Source organism: Plodia interpunctella, chromosome 20 (genome assembly GCF_027563975.2).
Source record: "Plodia interpunctella isolate USDA-ARS_2022_Savannah chromosome 20, ilPloInte3.2, whole genome shotgun sequence".
NCBI lineage: Eukaryota > Metazoa > Arthropoda > Insecta > Lepidoptera > Pyralidae > Plodia > Plodia interpunctella.
The window spans coordinates 2,670,660-2,694,229 of NC_071313.1; the positions used below are offsets into that span (position 1 = coordinate 2,670,660).

Sequence of the window (23,570 nt, forward strand, 5' to 3'; positions counted from 1 at the left end):
AATGTATATATAACTATATATAAATAGATTTTATAGTGGACAATCACTTGACATACTTTGAGCTCTTCGAACCATAATAATACCATAATGATTACTACATAAACAAAGTCAATCAAATTAAAAATGTTGCTATAAACGAAAATCGAAAACTTACAATTGAGAGTGAGAAGAATGGGATATCATAAATAGAGGATAGAGCATGTTATGTCCATCGTACCTCTGCAAGGAAATAAACTAAAAGGATTAGCTGGATGGGTGGGAAGAGTGGGAGAAATAGTGAAGTGTCCACACTATACATACATAAATGTTAGTGAGACTAAGAGCAAATAAAGTTTCCCAAAATTCCCACATGAGCAGTGCTCGGGGGTAAAATTAGTCAGAATAAAAAAATAATATCACTACGAAAAAAAAATGTAGACGTGTACATACGTTGCCAAGTGCAACTCTGCACTCAACTGAAATATAATACGCCCTAATTTTACATTATTCTCCTTTTCAATTCAAATAATGATGTGAGTTGGGACAGAAAAAAATTAAAGTGTGTATTGCTCGACTGCAATTTATACTGTTTTTAATTAAATCAATAATGTGAGTAAGCATACCATGGGAGTTGGGCTCGGGGAGATGCTCGCGGGGCACGAGATGCATGACTGTGGTGCGGCCGAGGGGCAGCCCTAGCGCGCCCAGGGTCACCGAACTGTGCAGGAAGCGGCCCTGGTAGATGAGTCGCAGGATCTCTGCGCGGGAGACGCATTCGCTCGCCCAGTCCGCTGGAATCATGTGAAAATTCCAATTAATATTTACTTGTTATTAATACATACTAAAACGTCCCATTGAATTTTTAAATTGTTTTTCATATATTAAAATTTAAATAAATTATTTTTCATTATCATTTATTAGCAAACCAAGTGTTAAAAAGATCTTAAAAATTAACAGTTACAGATTATATTTATTAATCAATCGCCTTTTCCAGGTATTGCAAATAGGCAATTAATTATAGCATAACAAAAATTAATTATAATATTTTATTCAAGCATTAAAATGTCATACCAATGAATAATAAAATAATATCATCTCATTAACATCGAAAATAACAAAAAATTTTTTTTGATCCGCTTATGTTCCGTTACGTATGTGACGTGACAAAAAGTTTTTTTTTTTACTTATATTAGTAAAAAATATAAAAAAAATAAATATTACTACAATAAAAATGACTTCTTCAATCATTGCCCCCAGAGAGATTTGAACTCTCGACCCCTGGTTTACAAGACCAGTGCTCTAACCCCTGAGCTATGGAGGCTTACGACCATGCTGTCGTAAATGTAGATTTGTACCGACTGCGCGATGCGTCACGCACACTCTAAAGAATCGCGTTGTATTACTATCGACTTAGTTGTAGTAGTGTTAGTATGCTCATCATCGAGGTTTTCAAATTCACGTATAGATGGAGCCACGAGTCGAGCTGTATTTCTTCAAACAGGTTTTAATTTTATCTAAGTTTAAATTTTCTTGAGTAGTGGGTATATGTTGACATAATTACACGTTTTTGATTTAACTTTTAGCGTAAAGTTTATCAATTATCATTAATTAGGAAAAATTTACAAAATTTAATTATAAAATTTCATACGAAAATTTCATACGAACGGCATAAAATAGTTTTGTTGTATTATCCCAAGCAATAATTTAACTCAGTGGTTGGTAAATAGGTACCTACCTATCTATATCAGTAGCACAAGATTTGTGAGTTGTATTGCGTGATCTGGCTCACTGTGTCCAACTTAAATAATAGTTTCTCATATAAACAAGACTTTAATACCGTTGCATAAGACCGATGTATACTGCAGAAGATAAAATTGCAGTGACCGGTGGCGAGCTTGCACTGCAAACTAGTAAATCAGGCGTTGTCCGCTAGGCGGCAGCACTATCTATGCGACTGGTAAACATACGACGACAATAAACTTGCGTCGAAAACCCGCCGTGTTTCGCGGTTCAGCCATTCAGTTTAATTCCAAGATTTATTGAATTCCGCATTAAGAGTAGTTTTATTTAGTTAAGTTTACTATTTATGCAAGATTTAAATTTCATATTTAGTTTACTATTCATGCAAGATTTAAATTTCATATTTAGTTAAGTTTACTATTTATGCAAGATTTAAATTTCAAGAACGGTTTTTCAAGAAAAGTATACTTCCTTTCGTGTTTATTGTTCCAAATCTGTGGACTGACAGTGAGTCGCGGCTTTATTTTATACCTAATGATAAACACATCTTTCAAAAAAGTATTTTTTTTTCTGTTCTGGGAACCCTAAATGTAGTCTTCCGTCATTTTCATAAATCCCGGCGATTCTATTAAACAAACGTCTAAAAATAAATTGAAATTTGTGTGTGTTGTACAGTCCCCCGCGATCTTTGTGCAGCGGTAATAGCGCCGATTTTGCAATGAATTTGGGTAATTTGATGTACTGCATTGACTACATACCTACTTGCACCTGTTCCCTTGACCCGTTCTAAATTCTTTTAATTAGGAATTTGACATTGGTCATAACTTCGAGCTAATATATGCTAACATAGTTCAAGGGATAGGTACAACAACAATATACATGTTTAGGATATAACTGCTAATATAACCTTTTAGTGTTGACTGATGGCTCATGCCTATTGAAAACTATTATTGATTCGTAGAAAGTGTCGAAACAGACATAAGTCTGTCGAACTTTTAGCCGATAGTGTATAGTCGGCATTAACTTCTGAGTGGTCAACAATCGCCTTGTCATTTCCATCGCGACTGCGCGCAACGTCCCAACGTGACTTGTGACAAACGCAGATCCAATAAGTTCCCAGAGGGGTTCCTTGGGGAGAATTCCCCCAGGAGCGTCTGTCCCGCTCGGTCGTGACATGTTGGTAGGACACACACCGCGACCCATTCAGCCGTATGCCGGCTCCACATTATCGCTCAAAAGTTCGTCGAACTCGACCTACATTGCTGGTTTTTCGTTGCGGTAAATACAAGCTCTCATACAAATTACGCAATATTCATGCATCGTGTCGGTGTTCGACGATAATGTGAGCCGGCAGTACATAGAATAGAATGTTGATTGCTTCCATTACTTAGGCTCACATCTTTTGTTTACCCATACAGAATGGAATAGAACCTGGGAGTCCTCGTCACGGTCAGTCATTATGACAATATTTACTTTTTTATATTTATACCAATTGTGCGATTGACCATGTTATCAATTTCTTTTGTTGAAAATGTAAGAAACAATATGAAATACTACAAAGCGGTGTGTGGTTGCGCCCTAGAATAGGACCACTCCAAACCCTCCTATGGTTGCCGTACAAGGCGACTAGGCTCTAATGCCTTAACAAGTGATAGGCAACAAAAGCATCCCCAAAGAGGGTTAATGTCAGGCAGGTAGCCGGTTGTATAAGCCTAGCCAAATCTCCAAAATTTAATGTTTTATTTTTTAATTTAATGGTGTGTTTTTTTATTGTTGTTCCGCCACACGGCGCACATTCATTTGCCTGACTGTATTTTTTTAATATTGACATTCTGAGTTAAAGCTAAATCTCCTTCGAAACCTCCACTAAAAATAACTGGTTTCTCTGGCTTTTAGAACTTGTGCATTACAATAAATCCTCATTTACATGTTTCCAAGATAAAATTACCCCGCTCTCGCCTCGACAGAGGGACTGCATTCCAGAGTCCATTCTCCTCTAAATATTTTTTCTCGCACATTCTTTTGTGAGGAAACCTTCCATACAATGCCATTTTATATGCAATTTATTTTTCTGTCTTTCCTGTTGCGCCGCGCATTCAAATTGGGGCAATGGGGAGCTCAGAATTACAAGGAATTCATGTGAATCAGCGATCAGCTGTTATAATCTCAGCTTGGGTTGTTTAATATTTTTTAAAAAATATTTCTAATACATTGTATAAATGATTTAAATAAATAATTTCGACGACGACGAAAAGCCAATCAAAATCTGTCCCCTTTTTAGGGTTCCAAACCGAACGAATCTAAATATATCATGACTTTCAATACAATCATATTTTTTTTTTATGAAAACAGTTTACCTTCCGGCCAATTGTCGTAAACGTGTATAGCTATGTCACCGGCCGAGTCTATGGGGTTGAACACGAACTCCTTAGTCTTGCCTGACACCAGGATAAGCCGTAGATTAATCTGGAACAAACAGTTTTTACGTTAAATATTGATGTAAACTTATGACGTCCTACTATTTGTCCTTCCGTGGATGTACGAGTATGAGGCGACTAAGGGCCTCATAGCCATGAGGCCGAAAACGTTCATTAGGAAGACCATAAATGCAATGGAAGGACGACGTGATAAAGATTGAACAACTGGATTTTAACTGCCCAAAATAGGGGAATGATGCGGGAAATTAAGACTAAATACCTATTTGGTTAAACAAACTGAAACTGAAGAAAGAAGAGCACGATTGGTAGGTAGGTAACGAATACGCAGTTGTGTAGTACACGGTTGGGCTTCACTGACGAAATCCAATAACATATCCAACCTAAGTTCATTGAAAACATAGCAAATTAGGGAAAATACAGTCAAAAACTTGAAAAAGATTACATTTTTCCGCACTTTGTATTATGGGATGGTGATGTGATGCAAGAATAAAAATGGCGGATAGCTCCCCGGATTGCGGGAAAAATGAAATATGGCCGCCGCAAGACCGAGCGATGTCTGAGTGTCCCCAGCGAGCGAGTAATGTACTCAAACTTACCGCTCCGTTTGCATTTTTAGGAGGGTCTCGCTTTGTTTTATTTTAGCCCATCTCGATATATACCTACAAGATACAAACAAAAAAAAAGGCCAACTACTTAAACATAGTAGAATGAAAATAGGTTATGTAAGCTATTTTTGCAACTTTAACAACGGGCCCTGTGGCGCAACGGATAACGCGTCTGACTACGGATCAGAAGATTCCAGGTTCGAATCCTGGCAGGGTCGCGATAAATGTTACTTTTTATTTTTTATTCTCGTGATTTTATTTTATCTCCTGCATTTATCACACACATAAAAATACCAAGATGCTTTTGAAGGCAATGTCTCGCCACGTGCGTGATCTAACAGAATTAAACTAATTTCTTGTGTGCTAGGAAACTTCATATTTCGAAACAATCGCCAATCAGAGTAACTATATGTTAGTTGTCTCTCCTTTCTATGCTCCATTATATTATCACATAATTTATTATTCATACTGTGCAAAAAGTATCCTTTTTTAAAAATACACAGATGCTTGATAATTTTTTAAACGTTCCTCCTTTTCTGGGATGAGGGGAACATGACATCGAAGGAGCAATACTCGATGTTTTTGTAAGGGGTCCGTTATTTATGTTTCAAATTGGTTGAACGGACGTGTTTGAAGGAGCGGGGGACGCGCGGCGGTTATTCCGAAATTCACAACCGTGCTAATATGATTTATAAATTTTTCTATGCCACTCATGTTTTTGAATAGAATAAAACTACACATTCACTGTGATCATACCGGAAACGGAATTTCATAGACATTTCGACACGTAAGTATAGGAGTAGAACCACAAATTTGACTACATTTCTGTGGTTAGAATCACACAATAAGTATTAACGATATTTTTATAAAGAGAAAAGTTTCATTTAATCCGAGAATTACGTGAATAGAACTAACATCTGATACAACAGTTAACAGGTAAAGTTAAAATAAACAACAAACGAAAAACGAGTGACTCGTGAAGTTTTATCGTTAAAGTGGGACAAAGTTGACACTAAAGAAATACGGCGAGAAATAAATGCAGCCAACAGGCGAAACAACCAGTAACTAGGGCCATGCAAAGGAACAGTACCTACACACTGTCAAATAATGAATGATGTGCAAAGTTGTTCCGCATTGCAGCGCTGGCGTTGCATACAATGCAGTTGCTGTTGCCTTCCAGTTGCACACACAAAATAGAAATGCTGTGGAAGAATAACGTTATCTCAATTCTTAATCTAAATCGATTTTAACAAGAAGATTGTCCTATAAAATCGTGAAATAAAAAAATATTTATTGAATGATGGAAATCGTAAAGTTCATTTTCAACGCTGACCTTGGCTCCGAGGCGTCACAGTCATAGATATGAGAGCTTAGCAAAATTACAAATCGGCAGTAATGTGAAAGCGGAAATGATCTATTCATCTACTTGTATAAGTATTTTGTAATTACATAGAAAACACATAGGCCATACATGTTTACGCTAATGTCACTAAACATCCTTAAACAGCTAATAAAATTATATCATTAACGTTGAACCTGTGGCGGACGAAACTATCTATACAGTTAGTGTAGTTCCATTAGTTATTACAACCGAAAAACTAGGAAACGCATGCATCAGTGAACAAAACATAAACTTATATTAATAAATTCTTATAACAAGTTTCTTTTTACGTTACATAAGCGTACATTATACTTTAATTTATAACTACTTCCCCCTATAACTTAATTGCCACGAATTATTTGCTAATGTGGAGCCCACAAACAGTTTGAATAGAAACAACGCGACGCGACGCGCGCTCCGTTCAGCGCGCTCCCCACCACCGCGCGAGTTGTGCCGTGATGCGAATTACGTGTGCAGTATCAATGTTGTACTATAAATATATGTAAATATTGTAAAATAAATTATTCTACTTCCATTCTTCTCATTGGCATTTTATTTCGAGTAGTCTAAGCACACTACAATTGGTGACCCCGAAAAAAGAAGAAATCTCATAAAAATGGAAAAGAAAGAAGAATTCTCTGACGCGTCCTCCTCTCCGGAAGCGGTTGCAAAGGAAGTGTCAACTATTTCTCTACAGTCAAGAATACCGCCGTTTTGGCGAGCCCAACCTAAGCTGTGGTTCGCACAATTTGAAGCCGTGGTATCTTCATACAAGACCAGTGAAGATCAAAAATATAATCTCGCTGTCGCCGTGTTAGAGAGAACAGACATCGAACAAGTGAGCGATATCATCTGCAATCCACCATCCACTGGAAAATATCTAGCGCTGAAGAAGAGATTATTGTCGGTGTACGAAGAATCCGAATCCAAGCAATTCCAAAAGCTGCTAGGAGGATTAGAGCTGGGAGAACAGAAACCTTCTCAACTTCTTCGTGTAATGCGAGATTTATCCGGAACAAAAGTCGCCGATGACGCCCTGAAAGTTCTGTGGATGGGACATTTGCCGTCGCAAGTACGAGCCGTGCTATCTGTCAGCACAGAATCCTCGCTCGACACCATGGCTACGATGGCAGACAAGATGATGGAGCACACAGAACAAGCGGTAGCAGAAGTCCGTGAAGATTCAACCCCTAGAAGCAGCAGCGAAACGCAAAACAACTTGCAATTTCAAGTCTTAAGCAAACAAATAGAAAAGCTTACACTTGAGATTGCCGCTCTCAAAGAAGGTCGGTCCAGATTTCGTGGTCGTCAACCCTTTAGAAACCCACGCCAGAACAGATCATCAACCAGATCGAAGTCGAGAAACGGAAGAAAACCAGGTGACCCAGAATGGGAATGCTCGTATCACTATCGCTTCGGTGATAAGGCCAGAAAATGCCAGTCACCCTGCGCTAGGCGACGGTCGGAAAACTAGAAGCAACATCGACGGTGGCGGGCGTTGGTGTTACTAAAGGGAGTAACCGCCTCTGCATCAGGGAGCTGAACACGAAAGAGCGTTTTCTCGTAGACACCGGCGCAGACATATCTGTATTAGCAGCGAAAAACAGAAACCAAACTCCGAGCAACACCTACAAGTTGTACGCAGCGAACAATACGCCGATACGAACCTACGGAGAGAAAACTATAAATCTCAACATAGGCCTTCGTCGCACATACAAATGGACATTCATCGTTGCAGACGTACAGACATCCATACTGGGCGCAGATTTCTTACGAAGTCACAAGTTACTCGTCGATCTACATCAAAAGAAGCTCATAGACAGCGTCACTGATTTGAAGATAGAAGTCATAGAAACAACAAGCAATCAGCCCACAGTATACATCATAGACCAAAATCACATATATCATGATATCTTAAAAAAATATCCCGAAGTACTACGCCCGATGTCAGTGAAGGAACCAGCAAAACACAGCGTCACACATCACATCGAAACCGCCGGCCCCCCACTCTTCGCCCGGCCTCGAGACATCGACAGGGAAAAATCGACTGTATCTACCACAAGCTTTTCGTTATGCCGCTTTCAAAGCGCAACACGAATTAAGCCATCCAGGAATACGCACGACGAGAAGAATAATGACTTCAAAATATTTTTGGCCGTCTATAAACAAGGACGTCGGAACATGGGCCAAATCCTGCATTGGTTGTCAGCGTGCGAAGATTCATAGACATGTCGTCAGTCCCTTAGGCGAGTTTTCACCGGCAAGAAGATTTGAACATGTACATACAGACATCGTTGGACCTCTACCGATCTCGCAGGGATACCGCTACCTCGTCACAATCATCGATCGCAACACGAACTGGATGGAAGCGGTACCGATCAAAGAAATCACCGCCGAGATTGTTGGTCAAGCAGTCTATGAAGGATGGATATCGAGATTTGGATGTCCTTTACGAATCACCACGGACCAAGGACGGCAATTCGAGTCATCATTGTTCAATGCACTAATGAAGAAATGTGGCATAAGGCGCATAAGAACTACAGCCTATCATCCTCAAGCCAACGGAAAAGTGGAAAGATTCCATCGCACATTGAAGGCGGCATTGATGGCAAGAGAGGCCAGTACAAGGTGGATAGAAGATTTACCTACAGTTTTGCTTGGCATACGCACTGCACTACGTGACGACAACACTAGTCCTGCACTGATGACGTATGGTTCTACGCTACGAGTCCCGTTCGATTTCTTTGTACCTACAAAGTCAAAGAATGAAGACGCCCAATTCATCCGCCAGTTCACAGAAACAATGTCAACTCTATCACCTGTACAGAGAATAATCGCATCGAGTAAGAACCTCTTCGTATATAAGGAATTATCAACATGCAGTCATGTATTCGTCCGCAATGACACTGTGAGAAGCCCCTTGATAGCGCCATATGACGGTCCATACAGAGTGATAGAGCGAAACAACAAATATTTCAAGATTGAATTGCCACTTCGAGCATCCAATATATCCATAGATCGACTCAAACCGGCACACATAATCAAGCAAGATGACGACGTAGCGGCAAACGCGCAACCGAGCCATCCCCACTCCTCGAAACCCGCACCAGCAACGAGTACATCTCAGCGCTCACTATCTGCTCACACGCCGAGTGCGCCGCAACCACGTATTGTCAAGCCGGGAAAACAGGAAACAACAACTATGCCGAAGATATCAAGACATGGAAGAGTAATCAAACCTTGTGTACGCTTCGCTTGAAGGGGGATAATGTGGAGCCCACAAACAGTTTGAATAGAAACAACGCGACGCGACGCGCGCTCCGTTCAGCGCGCTCCCCACCACCGCGCGAGTTGTGCCGTGATGCGAATTACGTGTGCAGTATCAATGTTGTACTATAAATATATGTAAATATTGTAAAATAAATTATTCTACTTCCATTCTTCTCATTGGCATTTTATTTCGAGTAGTCTAAGCACACTACACTAACCTATAAGACAAATTTTTAAATTACCAAAAAAAAAGTGAAAACAAAGTTTATTTTCAAACACAATGAAGCTGCAAATTATATTCATAGAACAAAATATTAAAACATTATGCAAGTTGCATTGCATCCATCCACGCCACTTTTAAACGTTATATTAAATTCTGTGGTTTCGTTCAACTTTTCTACTGCGGTGAATACGGAACTTGGCGCATCCACGAATTTAAATGCAAACATTTGCATGCAAAACAAATACTATACGAACAAATTAATACGGCTAGTTACAACTTGGCGCTACTTTTACACAGCAGTCGAATCATTACATTCTATTACGTTTTTATTAGCTATCCCGTGCGTTAGTTTTCCCATCGTACTCGTATTAGAAACCTACATCGATTTACATTTTGCCATTTAATGCCATCCAACAAACACTATGAATGCTAAAATTTGTTTCATTCATAATTCTTATTTAAAAACAAGTTTTTTGGCGGTGGAGTTCTTTACATCTCTCTTTATCGTCAGCCAAAATTTGTTTAATTTCCAGTAAATGGCGCCTCTAATACTAGACGAGTTTTGGAGAAATGCACAGGATTAAAACTTCAGTCAACTAAACCGACCAAGACCATAAATTTTGAATAAGACATCCCTTTATGGGTTAGACCATGCCTTTAAGTTACTCTTCAATTGGTGTTTTTAAATTTAATTTTGTTATGTGCAATAAGATTTTCAAACAAAAAAATATTATTTGACCGTCTAGAAGTAAAGCGTAATCGAAATTCCCAAGAGAGCTGAGCTCCTCATCTAGTTCAACATTCGAGAGAATCCATATAAATCGTATTATACGTGTGCCCACGAAAAATTAATTAGGTAATTCGGCGTCCCTAAAAGGTAGAACTCGAGAGCTTAAATTAAGTAAGTATAGTAATGAAATTGAATAAAAAATGAAATTATACTCGTCCCGCTGGAGTTGCATAGATTGGACGAAAGAAAATTACATTACCCAATGAGGACAGAAATTAATAAGTTAAACCTCAATATTTGACGAATTAATTAGAATATTTATTAATTATATTAATTATTGCATCTCGCATTGCCACATCATTCTTCAAATGTTGACAAGTTTTTAGCAATCTTAGTGGACTGGATAATCAAACAGCAACTATTACGTCGAAGTTTTCCCGTGGGATCATTTGACCAATCAGAGCTAGCCAGCATGAATCTAGGTCATAGATACCGGAGCCACTGTGGTCTCGTGAGAGCCTTAGGCTACACTAATCTACATCTACACTAGTATTAGGAGGTGTTTGTAAGTTTGTGTGTTGGAGAGTATAGTCATGGGACCGACTCAAGCGATTTTCAAAATTTGTTCACCAGTCAATAGTTACATTATTCCCGAGTGCCGAGTGACATAGGACATTTTTATCCCGATTAGTATTCACACGGCATCGCATAATTAATCAAATCTACAAGGAACCATAAACGTCACAGTAAACTATCACAGCTACTAACGTAAATCAATGATGATAAAGTGAAAATCGTGGGAAGACAAGTGGAGAAGAAAAAGTAGGAAAGCGTAACTTAGACTTCGACGCTTTAAAGCTGAAGGAGAAACCGGGCAAGCACTTAAATGAGATGCTAAAGAAACGAAACAAGACATTGCACACAATCTGATAAATATAAAAATACCTTATTCCGACCATCACGCGCAAAATGGCAAAATGCCAGCGAAGGAATGCGTGAACTTTACACTGCATTCGTAAGGATATTTTATACAAATGGCAACACTGCTTAAAATTACACTTTCGTCTACTTTAACCAACCGGTGTAAATACGCCGGTCAAACAAATGTTTATCTATTTTGTCTAGATTCTCCGCGATCCACGCGCGACAGGTTAACTTGGCGTGAATGCGATATGTAATCTTCCGTTTAGTATTTAATTAGTCAGGTCAGGCAGGCCACAGATAATATTATGGTTCATATAATTACATCTTTACCAAACCGTTGAGTTGCGTTAAATTTTCATATAATTGATAAATAATCAAAATAAACTAAATATATTTAAATATAATAATTTAATCATAATAAAATTAGTTTACTGTTACAATCAAAATTAGTTGAAATGCTTTGATACGGAGAACACATGCAGTATCTGGTACTGATTTAGGACATTATCGATTGAGACGTACAGATATATCAGATTTCAATTTCGGAGAAGGAGGATCTATTGTCTAGATACCTATTGTATTGTATACTACTAGGTGAATGCATTTCTCGCTGATATTGCCGCAAGCTAAGTACAAGATTATCCAATTCCAAATGTCGCACTGATTAGATTGTAGATTATATTTTATTGATTAACTAGAATTTCTATCATTAACTTGTATTGTTACCTATATTGTACTGTACATACTAACAATACATGACCTTAGCGTTAGCGCAACGAAAATTTAAACATATAAAGAAATGGTAAAAAAAAATTCAAAATCAAAACTCATAATTAGTACAAACCCGTTTCAAATTTCAATGCGTATATAGACAAAAATAATGAAATAAAGATTATTTTATGACATTTTAATTGAGAACGTTGTCTTATTTATAACTGAATGGTCAACACGTTTCATAATGCTCACAATGGGACATCTCATTTTGTTTTTGCAACAGTACCTCTATGCAAACTGCATTACATTGTGACGTAACATATGTGCCACAGATAACCAAAGTGGTCTGTCACTGCTAGACACGAGTATATACTTTGCAATCGCAAACTAAGAAGTAGCACTTAATTGTTTAGATGTAACGCAAACGTTTGATTTCCTTGCCGATAAAGTAATGCCACTAAGAACCGACCGAAGAAAAGACAACTACTTTCTTGGCATATCAATACTAGCTACGCCCTGGGGCTTCACACCCGTGGAAATTTTGGGATAAAAATGTGTTATTCTAGGTTATATTCTACCCGTGTACCAAAGTACATAACAATCCGTCTAGTAGATTTTGCGTGAAAGAGTAACAAATATACAAAACACATCCACATAAACTTTCGAATTTATAATATTAGTAAGATTGCGATGGATTTCCTTTTTCATTACACATCGTAGATAATTTATTTCACTGAAAGTAATTTCCATTCTGGGACTTTTTCTTTTTTTTTTTCAACTTGGGACTTTTCGATCATAGGGATCTTTCTTCACCACTGAACCACCACCGCTTTGGTTCAGTTACAATACAATTAATACCACTTAACCCCTTAACAGCTAGCATTGCAGCACATCCGCATTAGCGGTGCGCTAAAAATATCACAAAGGCAAAGATCAACAATAGGACCAATCTTTGTCATAAGTAGTATAATTATAATATAAATTTTTAGTGTATTATAGTATATACAACTTTTTGTTAATTATTGTAAGTATATATAAGTATGAAGGCATAAGGTTAAGTTAGGTTTGGTTACGCATAAGGTTTCCTGTAATGATAGTTGTAAGTGTGTATAAATAAAATAAATAAATGAAAAAGAACAATAGTTGTTTGAGATAAGAGTATGTATATAGAAAATAAAAAAGTAAGTTTTTAACATAAGTTGAATTACCTACCTACTAAAAATAATTCCTATAAAAAACTGACGGTACACAAGCACCGGAAAATGTTCAGACATTGACACAAATTTCTATGCATTATTGTTTCGTGTTAGCACAAATAATGCATCGGTTTCGACTGTTTTCTACGAAACTGTTAACTAGCAACACGCGGATTTTCAACTTGACCCTGAATGGTTTCTAGCGCACTGGCAACACTGTCGTGGAAATTATGATTATACGCAATTATATATTAGACTTAACGCGCGTGTTTTGAGACCTTCAATTGATAAGTTTTTGACAACGTTGTATTAATAAACTTGTTGGTGTAAGTCACGAAATATGTTTTATGATATTTTTTGTCCAATTAACAAATAATAGCATGTCTAAACTCTGCACGTGTATGTATGTATGTACAGAGTGCAGTTGAATTTGAGAGCATACCTATATTGACCTGTAAACACTTCTATTCTCTCTCTCTTATGAGCGAGTTCCCGGGTACAATCTCTGCTAAAGTTTCGAAACCTAAAAGATTTTTAATATTGATATGATAATAACTTGCGTAATAACTTAAGACAGAAGGTCCCTTAAGTAGAAACTAAATAAATTAATCGACTTGGTAACATGGATCTCACAACTTTTTATGGTAGAAAAACTGAGCTGCGAGACTCGGGTCTTTTACAGGATGTTTTTGATGGCATATAAATTACCAACATCAACATTAATAATCGACTGAAAATTCGATACGCGAGACAGTCTTCGATCCGAGTGAACGGACAATCGATATAGTGGAAACGTCATCTACGTCGCTACTTTCACTAGGAAATTCGGATATGGGTATGGTAAATTAGGGTAGCCAACTTTTAAGACCAAATATTGTATTTTTGGATACTGTAGCTTTTTCTTTTGGAAGCGAAGGCATTTCATAGTAAAATACATATAATATTTATTCATTTATATTTATATTTTAGCAAACTGATATAATTACACAGTTGAAAGTTTAATAAATGGGTATAGGGCCCAAGAAAGACATTGTTTAGCGAGCAAGATTTTTAAATAATTTATTAATAAGCTGCAAAAGTAGCCCCTGGGCGCAGCTAGTAGCTCATAAAGAAGAACACTTCAGAATAACAGAGCCGGCACTTCTACAGTATAAGTAAAACCTGTTATTTACTAACAAACAATTGGCATGCCGCATTAGAATTTCATTAGAGCAACAATTAGGTAGCTCTGATCCTGGAACTCCAGGATTGTTTCGAGACCGGCCAAGATTCGTAAATAATATAGTTACCTAAATGCCCTGTATATTGTTATCTTGAGACAATAATAAGACCAACATTTGTTAATGACGTCCTTGGAAAAAGGCTGCGGTGAAGTTTGCGCCACTTCTTCACTTGCGCTTTAGAAGTCGGTAGTAGACTTAGTTTTAGGTTCATTTTTGACGTCATTATGTGATGTATATTATTCTAAGAATTTGGAATTAAAAAGAATTAGGACAGTTTTTTGTATGCAGAGCGCGCATTTGATCTTGGGGCATTTGACCGTTTTTTGTTGATACTAGCAAAGCACGCAAATATGCATATCCACCTGATGGGAAGTGGTCACAGCGACCTATGGATGCTGCAACACCAGAATTGTCACAACGCGCGTTGCCGACTTTGAGGTCTTGGATCTTTGCAACATCACCAGGATGGATGGTTATGAATCATAATATTATTATATTATATTAGGGCAAATCACACCAATTGAGCTAGCCCCAAAATAAGTTCGAGACTTGTGTTATGGGATACTAATACATATATAGTTAAACATCCAAGACCCGGGCCAATCAAAAAAGATAACTTTCCATCATGACCCGACCGGGGATCGAACCCGGGACCTCTCGGTTCATTGGCAAGAACTTTACCACTGCGCCACCGAGGTCGTCGACCATACCATCAACAAAAACCGTGGTGATATAAGTTACGTGATCATAATTTTTTTGCTATTCGATTGTATATTTCTCGAAATTATGTACCTACTATGTCCTGAATAATACCTAAACTGTTGTTGTATCGTAAAAATTATCACACATGTTATCACTTCATTATCGGCTTGTAATTAGCGCTGTGACTTGCGTGTGATTGCACACCGAGACAGCTGCTATTACTAACTATATAAATACTTGTAATAAGCGGATGAAGCCTCGGGTAAACACCTAGTGTTTTTATAAACCACCAAAATATGTTTTTGATAATACATCAACACTGACCCAAATATATGAAAGTGAATTAAAAACCTATTTAAAAACGGACGGTTTTGTGTTTCCGATGCCACAAATAATATCTATTAAATTTGTAAAATAATTGGGTAAACTGTGAGTTATAATAATTACAACCATAAACAACGGATAATTGCAGCCCTTACACTATCTTGGGGCTTTTTGGGTAAGCGTCATTAGAGTAGGGCTCTTCTGAGTCCTCTTGATACGCCACGCTTATGATTTCTATAATATCATGCAAAAAAACCTAAACAAAACAAAAATCCATATTTTCATATTAATATTATAAATGCGAAAGACTTTTTGTTCCGTTTTTAAGGCTAAATTGTTAGACCGATTTTGATGAAATTTGATATGCATATAATTAATGATTTTCGTTTTGGTGATTTTCGAAAAAAAAATTAGCCTATGAACGGGGGCATAGGCTAATTTTTTTTCGAAAATCACCAAAAGGGGTAAAAATTTGAAAGAAAATCGTGTCTGTTCAGCTTACGCAGAGAAATTCACGTGGGCGAAGCCGCGGGCAAAAGGTAAATAAATGAAGAAGTCAAAATATCTGAAATCAAACTTAACATTTCAAGAAGTAGGGGAAGGCCGAAGAAAAAAATGGATGGAGTGCGTGAGGCAGGATATGGCTATAAAGAAAACTGATCGGTAAACATCAGAAGAAGTGAAAAGGCTTGTATGCAGCCGCGTCACATAAAGTTCGAAAAGGGTAGGCGGATGATGGTGAATATTTAATATTTACAAGAGATTATCTCTTTTTTACAATTTTATTTCGTGCATTTTTGTTTGCCGGCTAATTGACCCACTCATATATTTGCAGCATCATATATTTAATTTTTTAATTTGCAATTTAATGAAAAAATGCAACGCCATCTGCAGTGCTATTAATCTAAATCACGTGTAACGTAATAATCACACATAAGACATAATATATCACAGGTTACTATGCCATTATTCATTCACGTTGAAATTTCTTTGTAATGGGACCCGCATGCAATTTAGCGCGGCAAACGCATATATTAGTGTTAATAAACACATACAGAATTCTTGTCGTTTATTCTTCGTTTGACCCACTGAGTTTGATCCCACAAAACATCTGTTGTGTCTTTGACAATATCCTTTCTATATTTAGGACAAATTGTAAAATAAATTTAAAGTGGACAAAAATCTCAGTGAGACAAAGGAAGGAAATATTTTGCATAGGAGTATATCGGTAAATCCGGTGTTAGGCCAATTGAATTAATGCATATTTATGTCGTATATTATCGTGGTGTTGAGATTATAGTGATCACGCGATGCAGTCGAGTTACCCAGGTAGCAAATAGGCGTAAGAAATAGAACATTAACACGTGTTAATCGATTACAAGTGTGTTCTTATCAAATCCATCTTACAAAAAACGGATTGGAGACAGAATATGATCATAACATAACTGACGACGACATATATACAAATTGATAAAATATTATTTTATGTTATTTCCAATTTTTATTTGTCAAACATATGAACCAGTCTCATTTACTCCAAATTAAGATATACCAGGAAACTTTCAAAATATATATACCAACTCTCTGCAATTGACACCACGCCCAATTTTACCGGAACACGGCATCAGAGACCAGTAAATAATAAGTGGCACCACCCTATAACACCGCAATTAGTAAGCCTGCGTCCCCGCGGGATACTATCTTATTAATTTATCTATATTTAATTAAACCATCTGTTGACTTATTGTTGAAACTCACGGTGCTGTTGATTGCACACACGTATTTGGATTGTTAGATTAGTCAATATTTTTTAGCATTAGGATTAGTAACTAGCTGATCCAGGCTTCGGGACATTCCATTACTTTCGTTCATAATTTAAGCTGATATAGAAAAGATGCATGGCCACTAGAACTACATAGATGCTGTGGACTTGATTCTGAAGCAGGTTTATATCCTTGATGAGTATTAATCTGATACACTATATACTGGCAATTACCTGGAACAAATAAACGTAATTTATCTACACATGGATCACAAGTTGTAAAGCTAGTAAGCACTCACGCACGGTCACAAATACTATTATTATGTACTATAATGTCTCTAATTCTTAGTCGATAGACGTGAGAACTCGCACCGAATTAGGATTAACAATGCTTGGTTGGCAAATAGACAAACAATCAGCCTAAATTGTATTTAGATTCATAAACATATTTTAGTTTGCTTTGGTTAACTCATTTCCGGGTAATTCCCGATCTTCTTCAACGATCTTAGAGAAGTATTTCTTGCAAAAAGAAGATTGACGAAAGCAGATGCTTTTGGTGGGTTTCCATATCACCTTGGCAGTACGAAAGATAATTCCAGTGACTACCAGATAACATTAAATAACACCAACGATCTCAGATGGAGAATTGCAGTTTATGCTCCTAAGGAAGCGATGTTTAACCCATTACCCGGGTCATAGCGGCTACAGGTTAGCAAAACATTTTGCAAAATCGCAAATAACGTCCAGTGGAGGCAAAACACAACGTTGGCCAACAGCCAACATTAATTACAGCACATATTTTATGTACTCCCCCGGCGCGGCACACTGGCCCACTGTTAAACACAAATTAATATTAAATGACATATGTTTCGTCAGCAACTGCAATTTTTGGTAATGGGACAACTGACACTTCAACGCATTCATTAATAAATATAAAAGCACTGAAATCCAGGTTTTGATGAGATGCAAATCATCTCGACCACCATGTAAGGTCCGTAATATCTACTCTAAATGTATTTAACGAAGTCGCGGGCATCAGGTAGTGCTAAATAATAACGAAATTAAGATCACTTTAATTACATACACAACAGATACTGCGTTTAAACAAAGTATATAAATTTAAAACGAACAACGATTGATAGCGCGTCCGTGTTATGACAGTTTCGCCTGACCCACCCTCTGACGTCACACCACCCGTCCCGCCAAGTGGGCCAAGGATGCCTTTAATAATATTATGACTATCCGATATACTCGAGGAAATACACGGGAAATACTTGCAGACGTGTGCACTAATGGTGGTGTTACACGGCTCAGCAAAACGAGGCTTCACACGACTTGCAGGGTGAAACTGTAGTATTTTCACCCTTTTGCTGGTAATAAAGTAATAGCTAATATAATCACGGAAAAAAAAAACAAAAACACTGCGTCAGAATTGTATTTTCTGGAATTGATATTAGCAAAATATTTCAGCCAAATAAATGCTGAACGTTGAATGTTAATAAAAAGTGAATCCAAAATCGATACTATACCAGTTAACATATTGAAATGAGAATATTCAAGTTGTATAGGTAAAATAAAAAAATATTAAATATTTTGCCAGTTCGATTTGATTGTAATCTTTATTTAAATCGATCTCATCTAAAGTGAAACACAGAAACGTATCGTGTAATTCGCTATATTAGCGCATAGCTTTCTTATGGCATAATTGGTATATTTATATCCGTAATTATAGCCAGTATTTTCAAGCACTTAAGAGTTTATATTTGACTCGGAGGTTGATTGCAGTATTTACAAGCATAATTAAGCTATTGAGTTCAGGATAACTATCGTAATAACATGAGTAAGTAAGCATCTTCGGAAAGTAAGTCCTAACTAATGCCAGCTACATGTTAGGACGGATATCAGATGCCGTTGTGAATCCAAGGGAATAGGTTCAGAGATTTATTAGTACTTTGATGGGATATTAGTTTTTTTTTAGGTGGCACCATGGGAACGGTCGGATTCGTAAAGGTCTGTCAGTCTGAACGGTCGGATTCGGAAAATAAAACTATCTTTTTATTTATTGTGAGCTTATCAGACACGAGTTGGCTCTTAAAATATCAATACAAAGTTGTGATGTATGTACTTTTTACAAAGTATTCGTGTTATTAATTTTAATTACTGGTTATTACTGGAAATCGCATAGTGATCGAAATTTCATCTAAATGTTAGCCGTGTAAATGCTGACCCAGATTTCCCGGAAATCTGAAATAGTTGCAGACTGCAGCTTTGTATAATAAATTAGCGAGTTCGACCATTATTTGGATTCTGTTCTACATAGCGTGGCAACAAAAATGTTGGCTATTTTAATCAAAAATAGACTAGCACCAGGTATTCGCTCGAACATGCATTATCACAGAAGTCTGCTGATTTAATGTAGTTTCAACAATAAGATAACACTGGTTTCCCGTGATTATTGGTAAATGTTTTATTTATGAAGTACTTACGTTAACCTTAATATGCGTAGAAAAAACGTAAAGTACGCCTAAACGTCAGCGGCGCGCCGATTAAAGTCAATGTGAAATTTTACGGTGCTAATTACCCTTACTTCATTCCAATAGGTACAGATTCGGAGGTTGAACAGATTTTGTTAAGCGTTGACAGAGAAAACTATAGATTTCGTCATATCTTTCGTTTCGCTCATACAAGAAAGAGAAACGCGTGTAAGAGATCTCTCTAGTACATACGTATCTATGTGAAGAAACCGTAGTGCTAAATATTTTTGACCCTCACCGTGTGCCAAGTTTTACAAGGCCCAAACTGGCGATTCGAATGAATGGCGGGAGGTTGTATGGAAAACTTCTATCTCGTTCGAGTACGTTAGCCTCGAGTCTAGGTTTTCTGGATCTGATTGAAAATTGAATAGACAATCTAAGACATGCGGCCTCCAAATCAGTAGTAGATGCTAATTCTTGAGTTCAAAAAGCGATATTTCTAGAGGGTCCAATCAAATGAAGAGGCGCGACGTGCTTAAGAGGCTGCAGTGTGGCCAACACTTCAACAGAAATATGCAGTTTTAGACACTCGGCCCAAGGACGCTATAAGTAAATGCATCCAGCAGGTCTACTATCAACTTTCACTGTACTGAAATTAATCGCATTCGTATCAAAAATTAACTTAGTGGTGCGAATTTGCGATGCAGATATTTTTTTATTCTTTACTTGATCGCATTAAAAGATAATGAGCACCCTGATCTATATTTAGATCATTTTGGAAGAGGAAAAGAAGACAATTTTGAAAAAAAAAAACCTTTTTTTTGTCACTAATGTAATAATACAGAAATACTAAAGTAAAAATGAATTAAATTGATCGAGTATTCATGTGCAACGTGTGTACAAGATAGAGAAGGTAGCTACCACTGCAGTACATAATATACTTTACCGTGTTTGGCCTCAAGCGGATGCAACTAGGTCACACCAGATTTTACGAGAGATACTTGCTTAAATAACTATTAACCTAGATAGATACAGATTTTAACTTACGGGAATGATTATTTCTAATACTAGTTACTGACAAAAACAAATAACTTGGATATTACTTTAAAGTAATGCGGAATCACTATCACTACATAATATAAAAAAGTCGTCTCTCGCTGTCTGTCTGTCCGTCCCTATGTACATGCTTAGATCTTTTAAACTACGCAACGGATTTTGATGCGGGTTTTTTAAAATAAATACCTTGAGTGATTCAAGAGGAAGGTTTATATGCATATAACATGCTTAATATGCATATCAATAACTAAATAATTAACTTTTATTCAATTTTCAATTCAATTCAACCAATATATAAATTTATAGTTCAGTGATGATCACAAATCTCGACATAAAATGTCTCCGTACCAAAGAAGTGGGAAAATTCAATAACGTCTAGAATGTCGCGCGAACTCTTGAGAAATCTTGCGAATGTGCTAATCGCCTGCAGCTTGCACTCAACGTTAACTTAGTTTTATTGGAACACCGCCTTTGAAATATGGAAAGGAATGGGCGAAGGAGCGTGACTTGAATTTGTACACTCGACAGACGTTCACTATCAGATTCGAATTACGAAGTAAGACGTTTCAGATTTAAATAGATTAATAATTTTTCTGAATACTGCTCTATTAACTCTGTTCCGGTGATAATTAGTACTATTTCATTTATCTACATTGAATTGCAATTTTAAGGTACACATCAAAATAAGTTGATATTGTTAAATTTTGTCAACAGTAGCAACCTACAGTATTAATCATTGTCATCAACAGTATCGATTACTATGTTACAAGGCAAGTTATCTTGTAGAATTTTGTGAATTATCAAGTAACAATGACTACTATGACTCTAGCTTCACAAACATCAATGTTTAAACAATTTAAAATCTTTCAAAAAAGGGAACGGCTATTGCTGCCGACGGACATTGGTCCAGTTACAAAAAATCCAGTTCCGGTCACTCGGGTCGGACACGGAAACAGGAAGTCCGGGGGAGAGGCGGAGGAAATAGCCGATCGCGTCCTAATGAGAGATCCAGGAGTGGCAAAGCTTGCGGCGAATGTGTGATCAAAAGAAGCAGCCATTCAGAGATAATGGCGCTATTAAGCCTAGAGTACAAGAGTAGAATAAATACAGTAGCAATAGGATTCCAACTAACATACCAACGTATGTGTTAATAGACTATGACTATGTAATATGTATGTAGTAGCTATATATATTACTATTGCGGGAAGTTTGTACTTCACAGTTTATTGCCGTGTACACCGGGATTTAGTGAGTTATTTATACCTTTAGTAGCACAGTAGTTCGATCCCATTGGGACAGACATAACAGAATACATTCAAATCTAAATCGGTCTTAATTCTATTTAGTTTCCATTGTTTTACGTTAGAAAAGTTTCCTGTGTATATTTTAGCATACGATTAAATAAGACGTCATCCTAATTAGGAAGTTGATTTTGAAACAAAGGCAGTTACAAAATGCTTTTGTTTCATTATGTTGGCTAATATTGTGTATTCGTGTTCGCTTCTTCCTATTGTTAACTCATTATAACCCATCGAGAACACGTTTCAAAATATTGACTACCTTACGTAATACACAGAAGAGAAAAATAGTACACATTACTTCATTTTTTGCTTGTGAAAACACTATAAAATAATGTATAAAAGAAAGCCGCTCTCAGTTTCTGTCACCTGCTCTCTCCTGAACGAAATTTAATGTGATTTTGACCATGAGTAAATTCCTTCAGGAAGATTTGATAAAGTTCATAATTTCTAATCAGTTTCACTGCCTTTGCCTGAGTGACGTTGCACGATAAAAATCAACTGAAGCATTTTGGAAACATAAATATTGCTGATATAATCTTCTAATATTCAAATCTACCAGTAGTAGTAATAACATCATAGTGGGAACAGATCTCCGGGCCACAAGGCAAACATCATTACGTAACTCGCACCTATCTCATCAAATAAAGATTATCGCATCCAGCCTTCAATCCTCGTGTTTTTCGAAGCGAATTATGGATTTAGCATTAAATTTTCCCGTCTGTTGAATGATTGATTCCCTGGCATCGTTCGGAGTGTGATTTATTTATCTGGCTAGTATGAGGTCGTTAGTTATCGTAACTGATGGGTGAATACTTCAAGGTTCGTAATTGGGTTGACATTATTATTTGTCTTTGAAGACGTAAATGCAAGCACCAGATGGATGAGGCATTTCATATTGGGATCATTTCACGCAATTCCCCGTAATTGGGTTGTTGAGTTCTGATTGGCGCCAAAACGAAAATGTTGACAAATTTGAGACCAGCTCAAGACAAGACAGAAGAGTGAAGCTGCAAAACGAGAAAAGGATATATAAGGGTAACACAATCCTAAGATACCCTACATACTAGACTATCTATAGAGGAAGTAAGCCTCTCTACTGCGAGAAACGAGAGGACAGGAAATTTTATTTTATTGCGTGCCTAGGATGCCGAAAAGAGGAGTAAAAATCAACGTTTATTTTGTACTGTTTCATTCCTACCAAGTGTTAGCCGCACGTAAGTAACGTGATAGATAATTTGGCTTGTAACTTGCCACTAACATCAATACATATTCAAAGTAATTGTATGGCGAATGAGCGCTACTCCAATGTTGAATGACATTGTGACTGTTTCGGATTGCATTTATCAGTTCATTGAGTTACAAGTGCAAGCTAACACGCACTATCTAAAACCCATTATCCAATTCACACATGTCAACAATTATAATATTTCCGAATCAATGAATATACGTAACTTTAATCGAATTCCAATTTTGGCTTGGATTAACGACACATGTTTAAGGGTATTAGTTCTAACCGGAACTAACCGGG

General features: G+C 37.0%; 1 protein-coding gene and 2 non-coding genes across 4 annotated transcripts in view; 1 reads left to right on the plus strand and 2 right to left on the minus strand.

Annotated features, from left to right (window-relative positions):
* The window catches only part of UBL3 (Ubiquitin like 3), a 100,916-nt gene that overhangs the window by 3,054 nt on the left and 74,292 nt on the right, over positions 1-23,570 (minus strand). Inside the window, exons 2-4 of one of the 2 annotated variants that reach the window (XM_053760148.1) lie at positions 4,077-4,185; positions 603-770; positions 155-219 (exon numbers count right to left, since the gene is read on the minus strand). In XM_053760148.1, coding sequence (XP_053616123.1) covers positions 203-219; positions 603-770; positions 4,077-4,185 — 294 coding nt within the window. In that variant the 3' untranslated portion in view covers positions 155-202. The remainder of the gene's footprint in view (positions 1-154; positions 220-602; positions 771-4,076; positions 4,186-23,570) is intronic. The other variant, XM_053760147.2, reaches the window with a different exon arrangement.
* TRNAT-UGU (transfer RNA threonine (anticodon UGU)) lies at positions 1,228-1,300 on the minus strand. Its single transcript has one exon. It is a non-coding gene; the product is annotated as a tRNA-Thr (tRNA).
* Positions 4,908-4,980, plus strand: TRNAR-ACG (transfer RNA arginine (anticodon ACG)). Its single transcript has one exon. It is a non-coding gene; the product is annotated as a tRNA-Arg (tRNA).